Source organism: Lathamus discolor, chromosome 13, assembly GCF_037157495.1.
Source record: "Lathamus discolor isolate bLatDis1 chromosome 13, bLatDis1.hap1, whole genome shotgun sequence".
NCBI lineage: Eukaryota > Metazoa > Chordata > Aves > Psittaciformes > Psittacidae > Lathamus > Lathamus discolor.
The window spans coordinates 8522077-8542053 of NC_088896.1; the positions used below are offsets into that span (position 1 = coordinate 8522077).

A 19977-nucleotide genomic window follows, 5' to 3' on the forward strand; every position below is an offset into this window, starting at 1 on the left:
AGGTGCTTAGAGCTCATATGAGCAATTTTTCTCCATTGTTAAAGGGCACTTGAAACTGTGTTCTGAGTAAGCCCAACCATTCCTGCGGTCTAAAAACCAATGCTTAGCATTAAAAACTGGTGAAGAATTTTACCATTTAAATAGCTACTGAAGTTGCTGCTCTCTTTGCCTCCTTTCAGTTCCTTGAGAACTTCTTCACATGGTTCTGAACTGAATCTAACCCTTTGCCCACATACTGGGTGTTCAAAGTGCCACTCGGAGCTTGAGCGGGAAGTTGGAAGTACAGCAGAACTATTCCTCGTGTACACATGGCAGAGCAAACATTGTGGCAGGTTTTCTGATAGTTTGACCTTTTTTGACTTAATATGCAGTGGTATGATATGCCTATCAAAATGAGAATTCCAAATTCCTTCACATGCACGTTCCATCCGTTTCCGCATCTCCCCTATTTAGGCCTTGGGTGGATGGGTGTGACAGGGAGGGCGCTCAGCCAGCTCCCTCAGGCTGCATGTAATTCAATTTGATGTAAATTGTGCATTGAAGCAGTAGTTTCACCCAAACTTGCTAACAATGGATAAATAAGCCTCAGGATTTTATCTTCATAACATCCTGTTTTGGGGGTGTATATGTTTTCAAGCATCGTCTGTTCCTTACAGCCAGAGGGACTCTATCCATTTAATGTGTAGCCAAAACATTGTGGGCAATGGAACAAGAGGCAAATCCTGCTCTCAAGTGTTGTGAAATCCTTGCATATTTAGCTTTTGCAATTTCATCTGAATTCAAAATTAACAATTTCCTTTAGGGGAAAAAAAATAAAGTCTCTCCATTAATCCCATCTGCCTCAGCACGACTGTGCTACACTTCTGGAATTTGCTTTCTGTCCAGTTAGCAAGAATGGCCACACATGAATCTGCTGTAAAAAGCAAATTCTGGCACAAAATAACGGGAACTAAGAACTGCAAGACACACATTGTTTTTACTGATATAAAAATGATTCCTTCACAATCAAGAGATTTTAATAGGAGCAGTGCGATGGCGTGCAATGTTTGAATACAGTCAGGCACTAATCGGAGCACGTGTCAGCTAAACCATAATGGATGATTTTCCAGGTGTTTTTAGCTAGGGTTTTGGGTTTGGGTTTTTTCTATGTCTTCTGTTTAAGACTCAGCTCCCCGGGACAGGGATCATCTTAAACTGTAAGACTTGCCAAGATGACAATGTGATGGCTTGGATGTGCTCATACTTGCATGTCAGGGAAGTGCACTGCCACCGCCTGGCAACCCATTCTGATACTGGGGAGGAAAGAGAAAAGGCAGTGCAGAAACTTAAGCACTTAAAGAGCAAAAGGGCTTGCTTTAAAACAAACAGGGTTTCGGAGCCTACACAGATTAACCCACTGGACACAATTTTGCCAGGGATTCCTGTTATATTTTGCTGGTTCTGACATTACTGGTACCATTTATCTACCTCTCAAAATCACAGAACCTTGAAACCCGTATGTTCTGGTAAGCCCTGGCAATAACTGCAAGGTCATGGCATGTGTATCATGTTCTGCAGCTGCAGAGCTGTGCACATCAACATCTGTATTTCATTGTTATGTGTGGTTTTTAGCTACCCTTACAGCAGGCTACCTCTGTGAGCAGTTATTTGGCTCTAACCAAACCCAGACATCTAAATGCAGTTACTGACAGTACAAAGTCATATTTCATCTTTTTGATCAAACCATTCCAGTTCTGCAACTCGCAGCAGTAGGATATAATAACTGTTATTAAGCTTCCATTGAGGAAAAAAACCCAGATCTATATATTAAAGACTTCCTATAATGAAAAAAGTATTCCTGTATTATGTTAAAAACACATCCCAAGACAAAAGTGTTCCTTTTCCTTTTGGCATAGTTTCTTTTTAGAACCATTTATTAAAAATATCCACCAGTTCATCTGCTGCCCTCAGCAGTAGAAGGCAGCATGGCACAAAGACAGTCCGGCAATTATTTACATTTGTTCGTATTTCAGATTGTTCCATTTTCAATGCTGGATCCATTAACTGGAGGCTCCACAATCAATCGTGGCTCTATCAGTGCATCCCAGCTTTCAGTTATCTGAAAACCAAATACAGAGAATACTTAGTACACACAAGCTGTACAGGCAGATGCAAGTCATCCTACATTATTCTTTGTCTAGACTTGAATGGCAGCACGACTGAACAGAGATCACAAGATCCTTCCTGTGATTCACTGATCTTGATGAACCTCAACCTGACTGATGTCCTCATAAGGAGAGGTGCAGGTAAGGAAACCAGTGCCTGAAATGAATAACCTTGTAAGAACTGATACTCTACCTAGATGTGATACTGTTTATTTTATTAGCAAAACCAAAAAGCTACAGTTCGATAACTGGTTTTGAACCTTGCTGAGGAACATCCCAGAAGCGATCCTTATCTTGTAGTCATGCACATTCTTGCTAGAAAGGAACAATTCTTTTTCTTTCCATTTATTTTAAGTAGATGTATTCTTACAAAGGGAACCTCGCTGAGATGAACAGAGTCATAAAGCAGGGCATGTATCAGCTGTGCAAAGCTTAGAACAGGCTTCAAAACAGGACACCCACATACCTTTGTATCCTGAGGAACAGCGTACTCAATCAGTTCTGCTCCGTCTGCAGACTGGTAAACCAGATCGAATTTCCCTGGCTCTTTTGCATCTTAAAACCCAAACAAACAGCTTCATTAACTTTCAACAAAAATGTTTAAATGTTTTCCATATTTAGAAAGATAATCCAAACTTTTTTTTTACTTAAATTGGGGTTTTCAGTTCATAACTGTAAAAGAAAATCTGAGGTAGAACTGAATACTACACACCAAAATGCAGGTAATGTCTAATATGCATGAAGAAGTTAATATGCTGCTAAGTTTGAGAAAAATACTCAAATGATGAGAATTCATTCATTCTGGGCTAAATGGCAACTGCAGTATCCACATCCAGTTTCAGAAACACTCATAGGTTAGGTCTCAGAAGTGTACTTTGTCACTGCAGGAACTTGGTTCCACAACCACTGAAGACAGTGGCTTCACTGACATCACCATTATAATCTACAATTTTCTCTCCAATTCCATATAATGATTTTAATATTTTTTCAGGAAATAAAATCCCAGCAGAGATGAGTTACTGACCACTCACACCGACTGGACAAACTACCTATAGATGAGTTACTGACCACTCACACCGAATGGACAAGTTACCTATGAGCATCTTCAATACAACAAGCAAATGTTTGAACTTCTCCACTTAAACAGACTTTTGAGGATGAACTCAAGGAAACTGGAATTACTCCTAAAATATGTGTGCCTTGGATTAGCTGTTTTCCAAGTGGTGCATGTGACAACAAGCATTTGGTGTCCCAGGATACATACGTTGTCCTGCTGATGGCGAAAGGATCTCAAGCTCGATCTGCTTTTTATCAGCATTCCAACTGATGATTTTTCCCTCCTTCATAAAGCAACAAAGAAAGAATCAGGTAAGATACACTTCAGCACTGGATAACCACTATGGTACTTGATCACAGGTAGACAGAGCTCTGTCAAATTTGACAAGTGTTAAAGCTCAGTAATCTGCAGCTACAGACATCAATAAGATGATGTTATTCATGGTCACTGGCTGTAGTTTCAGTCAGTACTTATCCAGAAACAGTCACCTGAAGTAACTACAAATTTTACTTGCACCAGTTTCAAGAATTTGTCTTGACTTCAGGCAGCAGTAGACTCAAATACAGCTGCATTCTTCTACTTGGTACTTTTGTAATTTTTGTAATAGTAATGATTATTAATAATGCTTTTTTTTTTTTTTCTTTTAATAACTTCTACACCTTTCAAATTTTCATCCAGTTTTGGGTTCTAGTTTTTGGTTTTACTGCTGCACCAGGAATAGCCTGTGGAGTCAACTGGCTGAGAGGAAAACCACTGCACAACCTCAAAATATCTAAGTCTTACCTCACCTATAATAGTTTTGTGAGTGAATTACAGGAGGGAAGAAACCAGTACCTTATAGTCTGAAACTTCAGGACAGTAATTTTCAGTTAGTTCCAAGCGCTGTTGAAAGAAACACAAATAACAAATTACAGCTTTTCCAGACCCCTGATGATGCCACCTGTACCCAGAGAGTGTTTCTTCAGCAAGAAGAAAGTGCAAAAATCAGGTTTTCCCACTCCTGGTTCCTGATGCCAATCACAGGCCCAGACAGTCTTCCAGGACTTACAGTTCCAAAGGATTTAGTTCAGGTCAGGCTGTGAGAGGAGCTCAGGGAGATGGATCCCATTCTCCTCAACCACAGTGATTTATTTCATTTCCTTTTTTTATTTTGCAGTGAATTATTTGTATGGTAAAATTTGCAATAATATTATAGAAACACTACAGAGAAATAACATAGTGGTATCTTTCCTTTTTATAGCACCTAATTTTAATGCTGACTTTCCTTGCAACTTTTAAAAATGAAAAAGTAAGTAGGATGAAGACTCCTTCCCAACTCATATACTTCTAGGGTAACGTCCCAGAACAATGCAAGACGAAGTTCTTCCGTGTAAACCTTTTGATGTCAGGACTATGTGATCTGTATCATGTCCTGCGAAACTTACTGTGGCCCAAATGAAACCATTTTAGCCCACTAACAGTCAGTATTTCACAAGTTCTTTACCTTAAAGGCAATTCTTTCTCCCACTTGCGGTGGAGCAGCTAGAAGAGGTAACACACTATAGTCTCTCTTGGGGACCTCCACAGGATTCTGTGAAACGAGCAGTAAATCCACTGATTTAATTATTGCATTAATAAACTGGAAGGCAAAGTAAGGATTGTAAGATGTTCTGAGAAGAATTATGGTACATATCCGAGTACTTTGCTTTGAGAGACATTAATACAATCACTTAAATATCATTTCATAAACACTTCCTCAGGCTGCTGAATGGAGATACAGTAAATATCACGTTTACTGAGTTAAGATCAGCCTTTATCCTACTAATCTATTAGCGTTTTTATGAACGACTCTCATCCTATGTAGTTTTTGTATAGTTAAAGCTGCAAGAGAAAGGTGACCTATGACTGTGTAAGTCACTCACCTGGACAAGGACAGAGGAGTTTGTCACAGCTTCATTTAACTGCCTCTGCTTCTGGCCTTCGCTGCTGTAGTTATAGAAGAAGCCAGGGTTGGCTCCTCTTCCAGGGCCTTGGCCCCTCATCATCCCACGATACCCACGGCCCCTAGGTCCTCTCCTGAAGTTATCCTCTCCTGTTCCATACCCCCTTCCACGCCCTGGGCTAGCAAGTGGTCCTTGAATACTGTTTGGCAATGGTTTGGAACAGTTCCTCGCTATGGAATTACTCAGTCCAGCATCTGCTGCAGACTTTTTAACAAGTGTTTCTGAACCTGAACTCTCGGACTCTGAGGACAAGGTCTGTGCTTTGGGAGCCTTGGTGGTGCTGGGCAGTGGCTTTTCCTTTGCCATACTGTTGTGTGCTGCTGCCACCTTCTCATCCTCTGCACTCGAGTCAGAATCTGAACTAGAGGATGCGGATTTGTTAGCATTTTTACTAATTGCAGTCTTAGTGGAACTGTCAGCGCTGGGCTTTACAGTCACTTTATTAGCAACGACAGTTTTCACATCAGCACTTGCAGCAGCTCGGGATTTGTCTTTGGGAAGTGTTGACACTATAGGTTTATGGGAAGATTTATTTTGCTGTATGCCTGTTTCACTGCTGTCGCTGTCCGATGATGTGCTGGAGGGAGGGGAAGCTCCCACCCTCCTTGTTTTGGACTGTGTTGGTTTCTTTGTGTTATTTTTACCATAATTTTGAGACGAGCTCTGATTTGCCTGTTCTGAATCCACCTTTGCTGCTGTGGCCTTTGTCTGTTTTCCATCCTTCTTTTTTGTTGCCAACTCCTTCTCTCTCCCTGTTTTTTTCAGCTTTTTGGACTGGCCAGAAGAGCTCTCTTCGTTACCTTCTGTGAGTCTGTTTCTTTCACTGACTCCATCCTTTCTTTTTCTTTTCTTGTGCTTTTTATGAGAGTCCCAAATATCTACAGAGGTCTCCTCCCTGCAAGAAGGATACTCAGAGCTATGTTTATTCTTTTTCTTTTTATGCCTGTGTTTTTCATTTAGAGAGAAGTCTTCTTCTTCTTCCTTCTTTTGCCTATGCCTTTTTTTGTCTTCTGTCGGTGTATACAAGCAGCCATCACCTGTCTCTTCATACTCAGCCGCAGCGATCTCTTCCAGTTTTACTCTGTCAAAAACCAAACGACAGCCCCTGCTCAGCACAACTGACACCTTTTCCCCATTCATTACCAGTCGGGTCGGCTCGCCTGCTGGCGGCTGCCCTCTACCGCTGAGGGGACTCCCAACCCTGGGCTCCCTGCAGCCCATTTCGGACACCCCGGCGTGTCTCGGGCTTTGGGGACCGGGCCTCCGCTCACCCGCGGGAGGGCACCGCCGCCCCGCCCGTGCCCCGCCCCAAGCCTGCGGGGGGCCTGCTCCCCCCGGCTCCGCTCCGCCGCCGCCCCCGCCGTACCGCAGCGAGTCGTTGTCCCGCACGAGGCGGGCGCTCTCGGTGGGGGGCAGCAGCGCCCCCTCCAGGAAGAGGCTGAGCCGGGCCCGGCGGCTGAAGCCGAACCTGCGCCGGATGAGGCTGATGAGGTCGGTGACGAGGCGCACCCGGCCGGGCTCCAGCAGCAGCCAGCACAGCGCGCAGCCCGGGCTGCCCGGCGGCGGGTAGTCAAACAGCAGCCGCAGCCGCACCGGGCCGCCGCCGGCCGCCGCCATCTTGGAGGGGCAGGAGGCGGGCCCGAGGCGGGCGAGGGGCGGAGAGAGAGAGAGAGAGGGCGACGGCGCCAAGTGCGGGCCAAAAAGGGCGGGAGGTGCGCGGGCTGGGGCCGCCCCCCGCGGGGCGGTTCGGGCTCCGGCCGCGGGGCACGGGAGGGCGCGGGCGCCGGGAGCGGCCGGCGGGATGGGGCCGCTGCGGGCCGCGACGGCCGCGGCCGTGCTGCTGCTGGCGGCAGGTACGGGACGGGGCACGGGGCGCGGGGCGGGGGTTGTGTCCTGCCCCGGGCATGGCACGTTCCGTCCCGCGGCCGCCGCTGGGCAGGGCCGGAGCGGGGCGCGCTGAAGGGGTGGTGAAGGCGCTGTCCCGGGGGGAGCAGGCCGAGCTCGGGGCGCGCCGAGCTGTCGCCGTGTCTGCCGGGGGCTTTCGTGCTCCCGGGGGTCGCCGCCTCGCCCCCGCTGGCCGGGTCTGCGCCCCCGGAGCCTCAGGAGTGCGGGCATTCGGGTCCCTGTTGATTCACCCGGGCGAGAGAGGCTGCCCGCGAGCCCGGGCAGCGCTTCCCGTCGCTGTTGAATGCCGAGCTGTTGTCTGCCCTTCTGGACCCCATTGCCTTTGGCAGCGCAAGGGGCACGGAGAGCCGTGTGTGAGAGGTTACTGCGGTGCTCAGTGGCGCTGGCTGACAGGGGCACAGGTCCTGGCTGCAGGGTTTCACCTCTGAGACCCCTTAGGTCAGGGGCTGTGGGGAGCAGAGCATCCATGTTCGTGTCGCTGCTGCTGCTGTGAGGGCTGGTAACGAAAGTGTGGTGGTGCCCGTGCTGATGGAACACGGCCAGTCTGTGTCCTGTGGAGCAGCAAAGACTGAGCACTGTGGCTTGAAAAAGTCTGTTTCTCTTGGGGACTGCTGTTGAGATCGGGAAGATTAAGGGATGTGGTTTCAAAGGTCTGTTTCTGCAGAAGTGCCCATGTCCTAGACGGAGAACAGACTGGCCGTTTATGTTGGCGAGACTCTGCTGACTTAATCGAGTTTAGGATTAGATCTTGGGTTCTTTTAGAAGTGACCTCGCTGTCTGTCCTGCATTTACTCTCCTTGGGTACTGTACAGTAACTTGATCTGCCCAGAGACTGGGATCTAAGTGTCGGATCCCTGGCAGAGCGCGGGTGACCCTGGTGTGGGTTATTCCATCCTGTCTGGCAGGGCTGTGCTTTTGGCCCAGGACATAAAGACTTCAAATGTTTCCCTGATAGAAAACATTATCCTGGCCACTGGGCTGCTGTTTTGGCAGCAGCTGCAAGGTCAGGTGCTGTTAATTAGGCACTTAATGACACACTTCATTCACTGGGGATAACTCAGTGTGTGGAGGTGTAACTATAGTCAGGTTCCTTATAGTATTATTTTTTTAATGGAAGCACTTGTAATTATCACCCCCAAGGCTGCAGTGTGATGTGTTGCAACAAGCCCAGTGGAAAGTCCAAAGCTGCCTTTTAACCTGGCTGATTCTTCTTCTGATTCCCCCCACAGGTGCAGTTCTGAGGCAACCCCAAGAGCCCAAAGAGCTGTGGGGATATGTACAAGTTCGAAGTAAGGCCCACATGTTCTGGTGGCTCTACTATGCCAACAACCCAACCAAAGACTTCACGGAATTACCCCTCATCTTGTGGCTTCAGGTAACGTTTGGTAAAAGACGCTTAAATGATAACAACTTTTATGATGGGTACCTTGCAGCTCAACAGAAATAGGACTGAAAATTGTCCAATTCTAAATGATTCCCCTTGTGAACGAGGTAGAAATAATGAAGGTATCATTCTGCAGTTGTGGAGTGCCCCCGGATGCTCACCTGCCATCGGATAAATTGCAGAAGCAGAGGTTGTTCTCACCTTTTCTTCAGTAATAGTGCTTTTTGTGGCAGACACTACAATTATACTGTAGCATCCCAGCTTCCCTGTTGAAGAGCTTACAGTCTGAACAGTGTTCAGAGAGAGAGTAGGTAAAATAACCAGAGATCTAGAAAGATTTCTAAATGGGAACAAGTCAGAGAGACTCTGGTTGTTTAGAGAGTGGTCCCACTCAATCGCAGTTTGATGAAAGGCAGTGGTGTGTGCTGCGTGTTCACCTCCAGCAGTACATTTCAGAAGTTAATGTTGAATATAATGACTTGATGACTTGGTCTTTTTCTTTCTGGCTTATTTCTTCAGAGTGAAATGCGCACACTGATAAAACTAATGGCTTGCAAACCTCTGTAGAGAGCAGACTCGCATTCTGTATTAAGGGAATAAGGGGAAAGGCTTTAAAGCTGCACTCACATAGCGTGCAACTTATTAGATGCTTTCACAAGTGGGTGATTGCTCCTCTTTAAGTTCTTTCAGAAATGGCATGTGTGCACATAATGAAAATCCATGAGGAAGAGATTTCATTTGCTGCTTTGCAAATTAACACGGAGTGCAAAAGCCATTTCTTTTAAATTTACAATCTGTCATTGTACTTACTGGCTTGCTTTTCTTTTTCTCCTGTCTGTCATATCTATACCATGCTGCCTTTTAGCTTATTTGTCATTTGGTATTTCCCCACAGGGAGGTCCGGGATCTTCAGGCTGTGGATTTGGGAATTTTGAAGAGATCGGTCCATTAGACAGAGAAATGAAACCAAGAAACACAACCTGGGTATAGTAGAGAGTTCAGCTTCTAATTACTGATTGCAAATGCCTGTAGCTTGTGTAAGCAGGTGGTTGCCATGCAAAAATGCACAGAACAGTTAATTTCACAGAAAAAGTTTAATAAAGGCAATAAAAGTTTAAAGTTCACTTCAACTGTAATATTTCATCTTACAGTAGTGTGGTTAATAAATTGGTTTATAGGAATAGCCTTGCTAAGAACAGAAGAACAGACCTGTTAATGTGATTTTTATGTAACACGTCTGGGCTTCCATGAGGTTATGAATTGGAGGTGTCTGGGGAGCAGGGCAGTTCCAGAAAGATGTTATTTAAGATCATGGCTTCACGGTGTACAGTCATAGGTGGCTGGCAGTGTAAAACCAGTGGCTTGTAATTACAAGTCCAGTACGGCCTTCAAGGGAGAACAAATTACAGCTGCCTACGAAGGTGGCATTTTATTTAATGAAATGTATTTGTGCTCTGAACTACCAATAGTCTTAATTGCTCTGGGGTTCCGTAGGTTATGGGGGTGATCTGCCCTTGGGTCACTGGGATTTTTGGGGTGCTCTTCTTGCAAATGGAAAGACCTGATGTTGTACCCCTTTATTTGTGAGCCTTCCTGCTTTGAGTGGTAGCTATCTGTGTGCTGTTCTGCTGGTTGTATTTGTATACTTTTAACTATACAACTCTAGCATTTGCTATAGTGATTTCACAGACGCCCAGCAACCCAAAAGAAAAATTCTCTTATTTCACATTCTGACAGACAGTTCTGTTCCATTCTTTTTTGGACTTTCATCTAGTTTTAATGCAAGTTCTTTCAGGGCCAAAGATTTAGTGGCTCAGTTAATCATTTGTGTCATCAAAACTAAGGTTATTGCTGGTGCTGAACTGAGGTTTCATACTTGTATTTCTGCTTGTATAGTTGCAGGCAGCCAGTATCTTATTTGTGGATAATCCTGTGGGCACTGGATTCAGTTATGTGGATGATTGTAGCTTGTTTGCCAAAAACCTCTCCGCAGTAGTTTCTGATATGATGGTTTTTCTTGGAGAATTCTTCACATGTAGAACAGAATTCCAGGTAAGTAAATTGAGTTCTTGGTTAAAGTTTTATTTTGTCTTGCTTTTAAATAGATCTCAAAAAGAATTAGTGAACAGACTTCCAGATGGGCAATGTTTGCTCCCAGGTAGTGTGCATCTGATCGGAGTCAGGGTGGGTATACTTCCTACCGTTCAAAAGCTGTGTCTTGAATTTGGCGCTAGTTAGATAAGCGGTGTGGTGGGGTATTGTCTGTCAAGCATGTAGGGTCATGGCTCTTTGTAGTGCTAAAATACTGAAGTGCCTGCTACAAAAGTTGCCCCAGTTACTCCCCAGGATGTAACAGGACTCTTATCTGCAGTTTAGAATTGGAAGCATACCTCATGTTTGATTGTGATGGGTGAACAGCCGGTGCCTGGGTTCTGTAGGGAACTGTTGTAGGTTCTTCTGCCCTCTGCCCAATGGGTTCATTGTGTGGCTTCTCTCTCTCTCCAGACCATCCCATTTTACATATTTTCTGAATCCTACGGAGGTAAAATGGCTGCTGGCATTGCATTAGAGCTGCATAGGGTGAGTAGCTGGAGGATGCAGTTTGCTTTTCCCTTTAAAACGTGGTGTTCTCCAAGTACTCATGTTTCCTGAAACATGCTGTCCCTGTCGCCTCATTCAGACTGCTGCTTTTTCTTTTCACTTACAGAAAGCTGGCTCTAGAATCACAAATATCTACTAAAAGTTGATTTTTTTGTTTGTTTGTTTGTTTGTGGTTTTTGTTATTTTCCACCAAGGCTGTTCAAAAAGGGACCATAAAGTGCAATTTTATGGGAACTGCTCTTGGAGACTCATGGATTTCTCCTTTGGGTATGTTTAAAAATCCTCACTCTGTGGGTGGTTTGTTGCTTTGGTTTTCTTGGGCTTTTTCTTAATCATTCCATGGGTACTTAGAGTCAAAAATGCCTGCTCTGCCTTCAGTGAATGAAACCTCTAGGGAGTCTGGTAAATCAGAAAGAAATACTTCACCACTGCAAGCTGTGATTGAAGAATCTACCTTTAGAGCGTATCTAGACTATGAAAGGTCAGAAAGCAAAGTCAGTGAGGAGTATACTTGCATTTGAAATGGGGTGGTTGTGAAATGTCCCTGTGCATTTCTACAGCCCCTGAGGTGTTTTGGTAGGAGTACTGCACTTAAAATGTGGCCGCCAGATGTTTCACAAGGTTACAGCTGAGGTTTTTCCTTTCTTTTCACAAGAAGACCTTGTGCTGAGGAGCTGATGTGCTCACAGACACAGAGATAGGGGGTGTGTGTCTGGTGGAGGACAAAACAGATTAAAGGACTCCTGGTCCTTCAGTGAGATTAGCAAGGACAGGCTTCACAGATCCCCCTGCCCACAGCATGGGACGATATCAAGCAGACTCCTATCTGTCTCTTATCAGCTGATCCTAGAGCCCTTATCAACAAACTTGTTATAAACCAGATTTCATTTATTAACTAGATCCTTTTATCCCCCTGTAACTTTTGCAAACATATCAGTTTAGATAATGCCCATTCACTTGTCAGATCTCTCCCTTATATTCTGGCAACCCTGCTGCAGTGTTGGGGTGAGAACACTTTGGTAAGAACATGTCTATTGCTTTAAATAGATTTCACTGATAAATGCTTGGGGGTTAAGGGTGTTGCAATGCGTTTGTTGGTCCTCAGGGTTTGTAAAGAACCTGCTCTGCAGCATGTAGCCTTTGGGCGAAACTGCATGTAGCCTTTGGGCGAGCTGGCAGTACCTTTTTACTGATTAAATCATCTCCATATATTTTTGTCACAATCATTCTTGCTACAAAAAAGGAAAAATAAAGGAAATTCTATGTCAAAAACTTAAATGCTTGAAATTTGTTCTGTTTCTTTAGACTCTGTCCTGTCTTGGGGGCCCTACCTTTACAGCACTGTAAGTACCTTCTTCAACTCTCAGTCCACACCTGCTTACTTGTACTGCCAAACAGTATAAATGGATGTTGATCTTTAAGGTTAGCTCTTAGCCAGAATAAAACCTCCAATGCATGGAGACCATTAGTGAGAAATGCATGTGAGTTATAATTAAAGCTGTCCTCTTCTGTGTTTGTCTTCCAGTCTCTCCTTGATGATAATGGTCTAGCAGAGGTGACTGCTGTCGCCAAAGAAATAATGGCTGCAATAAATAAAAATGAATATGGGCTGGCCACTGAGCTCTGGGGCAAGGCTGAAGGTGTCATTGAAGAGGTGAGATCTTCTTTGACCAGCATTAGTAACTAGCTGGTGCCTGGGGAGGCCGCGATTTCAGTTTCTTCTTTCTATGAGCACTGGGTTGGCATGAGTTCTCCAGCCATTTTTACCAGTGTTTGTTTTATCCCAGTGCTGATGTAAAAGAGCTGTTTGCTGTGCACCACTGAGAGATTGTAAGGGGCAGTGTGTAGGGTGACACACAGGGGCTCACAGTATTGCATCAAGGTTTCAGCCTGGAACATCACTTAAATAGATGCGTAATCTTTAGCATGCAGCTAGTCCCATTGATGTGTATAGAACCCAGTTTCAACTTCCATGAGCTTCCTTGAAAGCTTTGCTTTGAATATTGAAAACTGCATCTAGCAAGACACAAATTTCATAAGCATAGATCTCTAAAGAACTACAATAGGTGCACAGGATGGGAAGGAACCTCAAGTTATGTCCTGTTACTGTGGGTTACTTATCTTGTTACATAGAAAGTCCCAGCATAAAGAGTTTTGCTCTTGTTTTTCCTGTTGAAGAGTTGCTCCAAAAATCTCATTCTTCCTTGGGTTTTTGTTTAAGTAAGGCTCTAGCTTTCTCAAATGGGAACACTAATCTGGAGCTGCTTTTCTTGCTTTTTTCTTTAATGATTTGTTTCATTTCAGAGCTGGTAGTGCCTTGCATGTAGCTGGTTTCACTTCTTGCTGTTTGGAACAAACTTGTGGTTCCCATTTTGCCTTCCTCTTCAAGTCTGCTTGTCTTCTCCTCCCCATTGCAATATCACTGTCAGGGAGCAGGCACTCCAGTTCTTCTAGGGTTACTGATGTGAGCTGAGTTTTGTTTAAAAACTGAATAAAGCAGGACTTCAAGAATCACAAATAACTTCTCTAATGGCAAAACTGGTCATACTTGTCCTTTGGCTGCAGGCAGCCTTATTGTCTGCATCAGAGCTGCCATTCTTCAGTTCTTGGACATGTCCAGCAGTTCCAAGAGAAGGGTGGCTGATAGTTATCATCATGTTCTTGAGGAAGCAGTTTAGATTTTGCAGGGTTGTAGGGTGGGAGGATGTTGAGCAAGAGGCAGCATCAGCCTAAACTAGCTCTAGCAGCAGAGACCATCTGAAAGCATCATCTGGCATTGCAGCTCTCTCTACTGAGCGGTGAGAATCTGCAGTCATTTGCAGGGTGTAAGGCCTCCTGTAGTTTCACATCCGTTTAGGAGAAGTAAACAGCATCTCTGGCACAGCCCATGTGTGAACAATACAGACTTGAGAAATCTTTTCCCCGCTTCTCAGAGCAAATGTAGAACCCAGGCTGTTTCATAAGTATCTTCCTAACGTGTAGGTAAAGTGGCAGGTCACAGAGTCCTTAAATTAAGATTTACTTACCTCTTTTGGTGCTATTGAAATTATCTTGTGTTTTCAGAACACAGACAATGTGAACTTTTATAACATCATGACTAAGGACGTTCCAGAAATGAAATCAAATGAACAAGGAAATCTCCATCTCAGTAAGTTGCTTTTATGTATTTGAGCTTCTGAGCTTCACCTTCAGCTCTTAGTGGGAACAGCCTCAGTTTTAGCACATCCTTAAAATGGGGCTTTCTGTTCCAAAGGATACTGGTACTCTCCTGAGCAGAACTTGTTTGCCTTTACATAAATAGGAATGTGGAACAACCCTCTTATAGATTACAGCTCCACCTATACATCCTACACAAATGACACAGAGGAATTGGTCAGAATAATTGCAACATAAGTTTTATGACCTTGAAGTTACTTCCTCTTAATGTCTTTCATTTCTGTCTTCAAGCTAGGACACAAAATGTCTCATCAATATAAATGGTCTCATTAGACTCTCTTGCTCCATGATGCTTATGCATCAACGTGAAAATACGTAATTTCTTTCAAGATCTTTATCTCTTTCTATTGGCTTCAGCTGGGAAGGTGAATAGCACAGTTAAAAGCATTGCAGCTTAAAAGTAACTGGTCTCTTGAGGAGAGGAAAATTGTGTCTGTACCAAGAGGCTAAAGCTGGTCCCCTGAAAAGAGCTGTGCTAGCTAAAAGTAGAAATGGATGATTAGGTTCTTCCATATCATCCCCAGACATAAGTAAGGGTTGACATCAATGGCTTCTAGTAAAAGTAAGCAAATATCTCTCTCTGGTGTTGTGTTTTCATGAGAAAAGACTTTGGCCATGACTGTAGCACTGAAGGTTGTTACCTGTGCAGGTTGACTGGGTTAAATGTGCCACTAATCCCAGTGTGTTCTCTCTTCTTCAGCGGGACTTTACCAGCGCCATGTCAGAAATATGCACAAGGACAGCCTAAATGAGCTGATGAATGGACCCATCAGAAAGAAGCTAAAAATTATACCTGACTGTGTGAAATGGGGAGGTACTTTCCTGTCTGCTGTGTGCATCTAATGAGTCCATTATTGCTGTTTACAGTATCACAGTCTGTAGGAAGATGCTTCACTGTAGTAAGGAGTCACATTCAGTTGTCATTATCCTTGGGCCTAAGAAGAGGATTTACTCCAAGAAATGAGGATTTACTCCAAGAAATGAACATGTGATGGGGCAGGCCTGTGGGAGCAGATGTGGTTCTGATTCTGCTGCTTGTATCTAGCCAAGCGGCTAAAAATTCAGGGGAAAGAAGAAGATTCTCAGTATCCCAGCAGCTGTTTTGTGTTTTTCATGCAATTTTTGTCAATTTTTCTCTGCCAGAAATCTGGCATCATGTAACGCTGGACAGTGTGGAGGGGAGGGTATAAAACAGAAAGGAGGCTTAAAGGGTTGATGCCAGTATGCTGCATGTGTATAGCAGCAGCCAAAAGCTACACTGCTGTCTGTGAGCTCCAGTGGGAGCATGGCTGCTTTCTGGTTCTCTTCAGTTCCTCAGATTGATAAATCACTGGCTGCCACTTTTGGCTAGGACTGTTTTATGCAGCTGTGAACTGCAGTTTAGGACTCTTCGCCAATTGCTTCTGTCCCAGCAAGGGGATGACATTATTCACCAGTTAAAATTTGTCTTCTTTCTGGTTCCAACCAGGTCAGTCCAGAGAGGTCTTTGAGAACATGGCTGAGGACTTCATGAGACCTGTCATCGATATCGTTGATCAGCTTTTGGCAGCCAATGTCAATGTTACGGTCTATAATGGGCAGCTGGATCTCATTGTTGACACCATGGGTAAGGAACTTCTTGACCGAGATTTGGAACAGAACATATGACAAATAGAATATACAGTTGCAGTAATATTGGTACCTGGATTTCTCCAGTCTTCTGTGTAAATGTCCTATTTAACTGGCTAAACTTAAAATACTACAGTAATAAATGAGCAGCTCTTAGTATGTTTTCTTTACATCCCTCTGAGGGAAGCAGTTCCTTCACCTCCATTATACAGTTTGGAATTGGATCTGTAACATCAATAATTGCTTGTTTCAGTTGAGTCTGTAAGTATGGAGGTAGCCCATAATTCAGTTAATTCTTCTGGATAGACACATATGTGTATGTGTATGCTCATACATAAAGAATGAGGATAGATGACTAGTCACATGGAGATTATCCTCTCTTCTGCTGTGGCTTGACAATCCTGTTCTCCTGGGGCAGAGGTCATAAATCTGGCTACAGATTTGAGCACAATCCAGGTCAGCCCTCACTGAGTAGCCTGTAGCAGAGGGCACGGTGCCAGGTGAGATGGAACAAGGGTGTTGGTAACTAATCGGGGAGGGTGCAGTTGAAGAGGGGTCGCACCTGCAGTAATGTGTGTAGGCTCCTGCACATCTTGGCCACTTAAGGCCTTTGTTGTCCCTTGCTGCTTGTAGACTGTAGGCTTGATCAAGAGGCAGTTTGGAGCCAGGCCAAGTGTTGCTGAAATGCCTCCTGCTGCAAGCCTGCTGTGCTCTCTTCCATTCACCTTTTCTTATTGATTTAAATAATCTGCACACACATGTTTCTGTACTGTGAAAGGCCGCATCCTTTGCGTCTGATATTCAATTTTGATATTCAGATGCCCTTCATGAACGATGTAGCAATCAATAAATCAGAAACTAGAGTATTTAGGCTGTCAGAATAGATTAGCAGTGGTACTCCAATTTATCACATTTTGAGCTAAAACAGAGCTGCAGTTAACATGTAAATTTTCCCAGTAGCTCAAAGGTAGGCTAAAGCTTTGTCTCCAGTGGTGTCCTGGAATTGATCTTTTTGGTCTCTTAACCTCTGCCTTCTCTAGCAGGCTTTTCTTGATGAGTGGCTGCAACAAACAAATAAGCAGTGTCTCTTCTGATTCCCAAACAGGGAACTTGGTGTGGCTGATTCTTCTCTGTGGCAGGACATTCCAGGTGTTTGAGGAGTAAAGCAGAATTGCTAGGGCTGTGCAGAGCCTTTAAGAATCATATGCTCAACTTGTGCCATCATAAGTCCATATCACTTACATCTTCACTGTTTGCTTTTTAGCCTTCTCCCTCCATTGGTTTGTTGCAGCTAGTTCTGAACACAGCCTTGGTCATTTCCTCAGGCACAGCAAAATTGGGTTTAGAATTTAAGCACACACGGACTTTCTGCTGACTCTGCTGTATTGGTATGAAGTGGGCATCAGCTGAACTGGGACTCACAAATTGCTATGACAGTATCTGTAATCAAGCCTATCTCTTACTTCTAACAGGCCAGGAGGCATGGATCCGGAAACTGAAATGGCCTAATCTGAAGCAGTTTAGCCAGCAGAGGTGGAAGGCACTCTATGTGTCTCCAGAGTCCACTGAGACAGCTGCTTTCCACAAGGCCTATGAGAATTTCGCTTTCTTCTGGATTCTTAAGGCTGGGCACATGGTAAATAATATATATTACCAGCAAGAAAACTGAAAATGAATATGTGCTTGCTGTCTGCTTCCTTATAGCAGCTGCTTACTGTGTGCTCTCCTCTCTGTGATAGGTACCGTCTGATCAAGGAGAGATGGCACTGAAAATGGTCAGAATGGTGACCCAGCAGGACCACTAGGGAAGGGGAGCCCAGCTGGAATGGCTTCCTGCTCTGTGTCAGTGTTCCTGCAGGCACGAATCCGGAACGATAAGGCGCAGGAGGAGCAGTGGCTGTTTGGACACAGCCTCTCTGATCTTGCCGATAGCGCGCGCAAGTACTTATGGAAAAGCGTTTTTATTCCTTGAATGAGTTGTTGCTTTTGAATTTGTAAGCTGTGATTTGCTGCCTTCACTCTGTTCATCATGACTTTTCCAGAGGGAAATCCACTGTCATAACTAGCTCTGAGCCTTTGCCTTTGATTTGGAAGTATTCTGTGCTTTTGTAAAAAGCTGCACTTTCCTGAATGCTCTCTTCTCTGTTTGTACACCAAGACTGAAACTGATTTGAGTCCTGATAGACTTGCTGTTTGTTCCTATCTGAGAGCTAACCTGTGTCATGAAGCTGTGGAACGTTCCTTCCTTTATCCTGAGACCTCTGCTTCAATCACCTGGCTGGATTACAAGCTGAAGATGTTGAGATGCCAGGGTAGAGGACCTGCCCAAGAGGAATCACAGTCCATCTCATCTTGCTGAGGTGTCCGAGTTAGGATCCAAGATTCTTCAGGCTTCCTGTGCTATGGAGAGAGGAAAAACACCCACCACCACCACCCCTAGAGGAAGATTAGACCTTTTCATCTGAGCTTTTGGGTTTTGTTTTCATTCTCTTTTAACAATAGTTACTCAGTCTTTGCCTTAACACCTAAAGCACATCCAGCAGGAATTCCTGCTTTCCTGTATGCTGAAGCAGGAGCCCTGTTAATACCCTCATTTTGCACAAAAGAGAGTCCTAATGGACAGAAGCTTCTTAAAACCAAAGCTAAGCCTGGAGAGTGGAAAGGGGAGTGCTACTTGAGCAATAACAGCATAATTCTGAGAGTATCAGTGTTGAAAAGAATGCTGTAGAAGCTAGAGCCAATATCTTGATCCATTTTTTTTCTATAACTTTAAATCTTGCACAGACCTATTATTTTTAAACATTTATATAGTACGCAGTCAAGAGGAGACTTGAGACATCATCTGACTTCAGCTGTGGAGCACAAAGTGACATGTTTGTTGGTGTCTGCTAGGAGGCACCACAGCTTGTTCCAGCTGTCAGAATCCTAAATAAATCCTAAGCCCCTCAATTATTCCAGCAACTGAAACTGTCAGGAAATGTCAGATCGTGTTGGCTTAGCCAGGACTGAGCCATACTGCAGTGTAAACACATATGCAATAACCCAGCAGCTGGAGTACTGGCAACTAATAATTGCTTTCCTTCTGTGTGTTCTCTGCTTGAACTGTGTTCCTGAGGCCTTGAGCAAATCCAGGTTATCTTCTTTAAAATGTTTTTCAATAAATAGGTCTAATTCATCTCTCTGTGGCATCACATGGATTTCACTGTTTCAAAATCGCATCTCTTCTGGTTTGGCTTTTCAGTGTAAAGCCCCTGCCAATGGGACCAGACACAGACACACTTGAGAGGAAAGAGTACGGATGTGTGCTCTCTCCCATGACTGCACTGCATGAGGAGGAGCACATGCACTGGGGACTGCAGCCCTCCTGTCCTATGCACAGAATTCCCCTTTCAGAGCATGAAAGGCACCCAGAATGGCCAGGCAGAATCAGACCAGCAGTTGTTCGTATGCTCTTGTTGAACATTAGATGAACAACAGGAAGGGGAGGTGTGTAAATCTGCATGTCTGCATTCTAGGAATATTTCAAAATAGCTCACCAAGCAAATAAGTATGAGCCTGGTTTTGGTTGGGATAGAGTTAGTTTTTTTCATAGTATATAGTATATAGGTGATGGCTTGGATTTGTACTGGAAACAGTGTTGATAACAGAGGGATGTTTTAGTTACTGCTGAGCAGTGCTTAGGCAGTGTCAAGGCCTCTTCAGCCTCTCACCCCACCAGCAAAGAGCCTGTGGATGCACAGTGATTTGGAAGGGGACACAGCCAGGACAACTGACCCAAGGGATATTCCAAGTCATAAGACATGGAAGAAGGAAGGGGGGGGATGTTGGGAGTGATGGCGTTTGTCTTCCGAAGTCATTGTTACATGTGATGAAGCTCTGCTGTCCTGGAGATGGCTGAACACCTTCCTGCCTACGGGAAACAGTGAATGAATTCCTCATTTTGCTTTGCTTGTGTGTGTGGCTTTTGCTTTACCTATTACACTGTCCATCTCAACCCACAAGTTTTCTCCCATTTAAACCACAACTGTGGTTTGAGTTGGCTTGAAGTCCTGAAACCTGTTGTATACAATACTTTGCATT

The 19977-nt window shown here is 44.4% G+C and overlaps 2 protein-coding genes across 3 annotated transcripts; one reads left to right on the forward strand and one right to left on the reverse strand.

The window, feature by feature from the left end:
• Nucleotides 1–1874: 1874 nt before the first annotated feature.
• On the reverse strand, nucleotides 1875–6831 carry COIL (coilin). The gene is made up of 7 exons (XM_065694155.1): nucleotides 6550–6831; nucleotides 5103–6264; nucleotides 4685–4771; nucleotides 4036–4083; nucleotides 3409–3484; nucleotides 2611–2699; nucleotides 1875–2098 (listed from the first exon to the last, which is right to left on the reverse strand). The coding sequence occupies exons 1-7, from the start codon at nucleotides 6798–6800 to the stop codon at nucleotides 2009–2011; spliced, it is 1803 nt and encodes a 600-aa protein (XP_065550227.1). The 5' UTR covers nucleotides 6801–6831; the 3' UTR covers nucleotides 1875–2008.
• Nucleotides 6592–19072, forward strand: SCPEP1 (serine carboxypeptidase 1). Of its 2 annotated transcripts, none has more exons than XM_065694160.1 (13): nucleotides 6592–6674; nucleotides 8318–8463; nucleotides 9367–9456; nucleotides 10369–10524; nucleotides 10978–11052; nucleotides 11268–11340; nucleotides 12379–12416; nucleotides 12599–12727; nucleotides 14137–14221; nucleotides 14990–15103; nucleotides 15758–15895; nucleotides 17370–17533; nucleotides 17637–19072. In XM_065694160.1, the coding sequence occupies exons 2-13, from the start codon at nucleotides 8389–8391 to the stop codon at nucleotides 17700–17702; spliced, it is 1203 nt and encodes a 400-aa protein (XP_065550232.1). In that variant the 5' UTR covers nucleotides 6592–6674; nucleotides 8318–8388; the 3' UTR covers nucleotides 17703–19072. The 2 variants fall into 2 exon arrangements, with proteins under 2 accessions (XP_065550232.1, XP_065550231.1); XM_065694159.1 differs by lacking the exon at nucleotides 6592–6674 and adding an exon at nucleotides 6923–7036.
• The last annotated feature ends 905 nt before the right edge of the window (nucleotides 19073–19977 follow it).

What these genes read in the sequence shown, in the direction of transcription:
- COIL (XM_065694155.1), bottom strand. Translation starts at nt 6,800, where the DNA reads ATGGCGGCGGCCGGCGGCGGCCCGGTGCGGCTGCGGCTGCTGTTTGAC. An exon ending in ACTCCTCTGTCCTTGTCCAG is followed by an intron (nt 4,772 to 5,102) that starts GTGAGTGACTTA and finishes CTCGTTTCACAG; the next exon opens with AATCCTGTGGAGGTCCCCAA. An exon ending in GAGAAAGAATTGCCTTTAAG is followed by an intron (nt 4,084 to 4,684) that starts GTAAAGAACTTG and finishes TTCTTTCAACAG; the next exon opens with CGCTTGGAACTAACTGAAAA.
- SCPEP1 (XM_065694159.1), top strand. Translation starts at nt 6,985, where the DNA reads ATGGGGCCGCTGCGGGCCGCGACGGCCGCGGCCGTGCTGCTGCTGGCG. An exon ending in GGCCCTACCTTTACAGCACT is followed by an intron (nt 12,417 to 12,598) that starts GTAAGTACCTTC and finishes TTTGTCTTCCAG; the next exon opens with TCTCTCCTTGATGATAATGG. An exon ending in TGACTGTGTGAAATGGGGAG is followed by an intron (nt 15,104 to 15,757) that starts GTACTTTCCTGT and finishes GGTTCCAACCAG; the next exon opens with GTCAGTCCAGAGAGGTCTTT.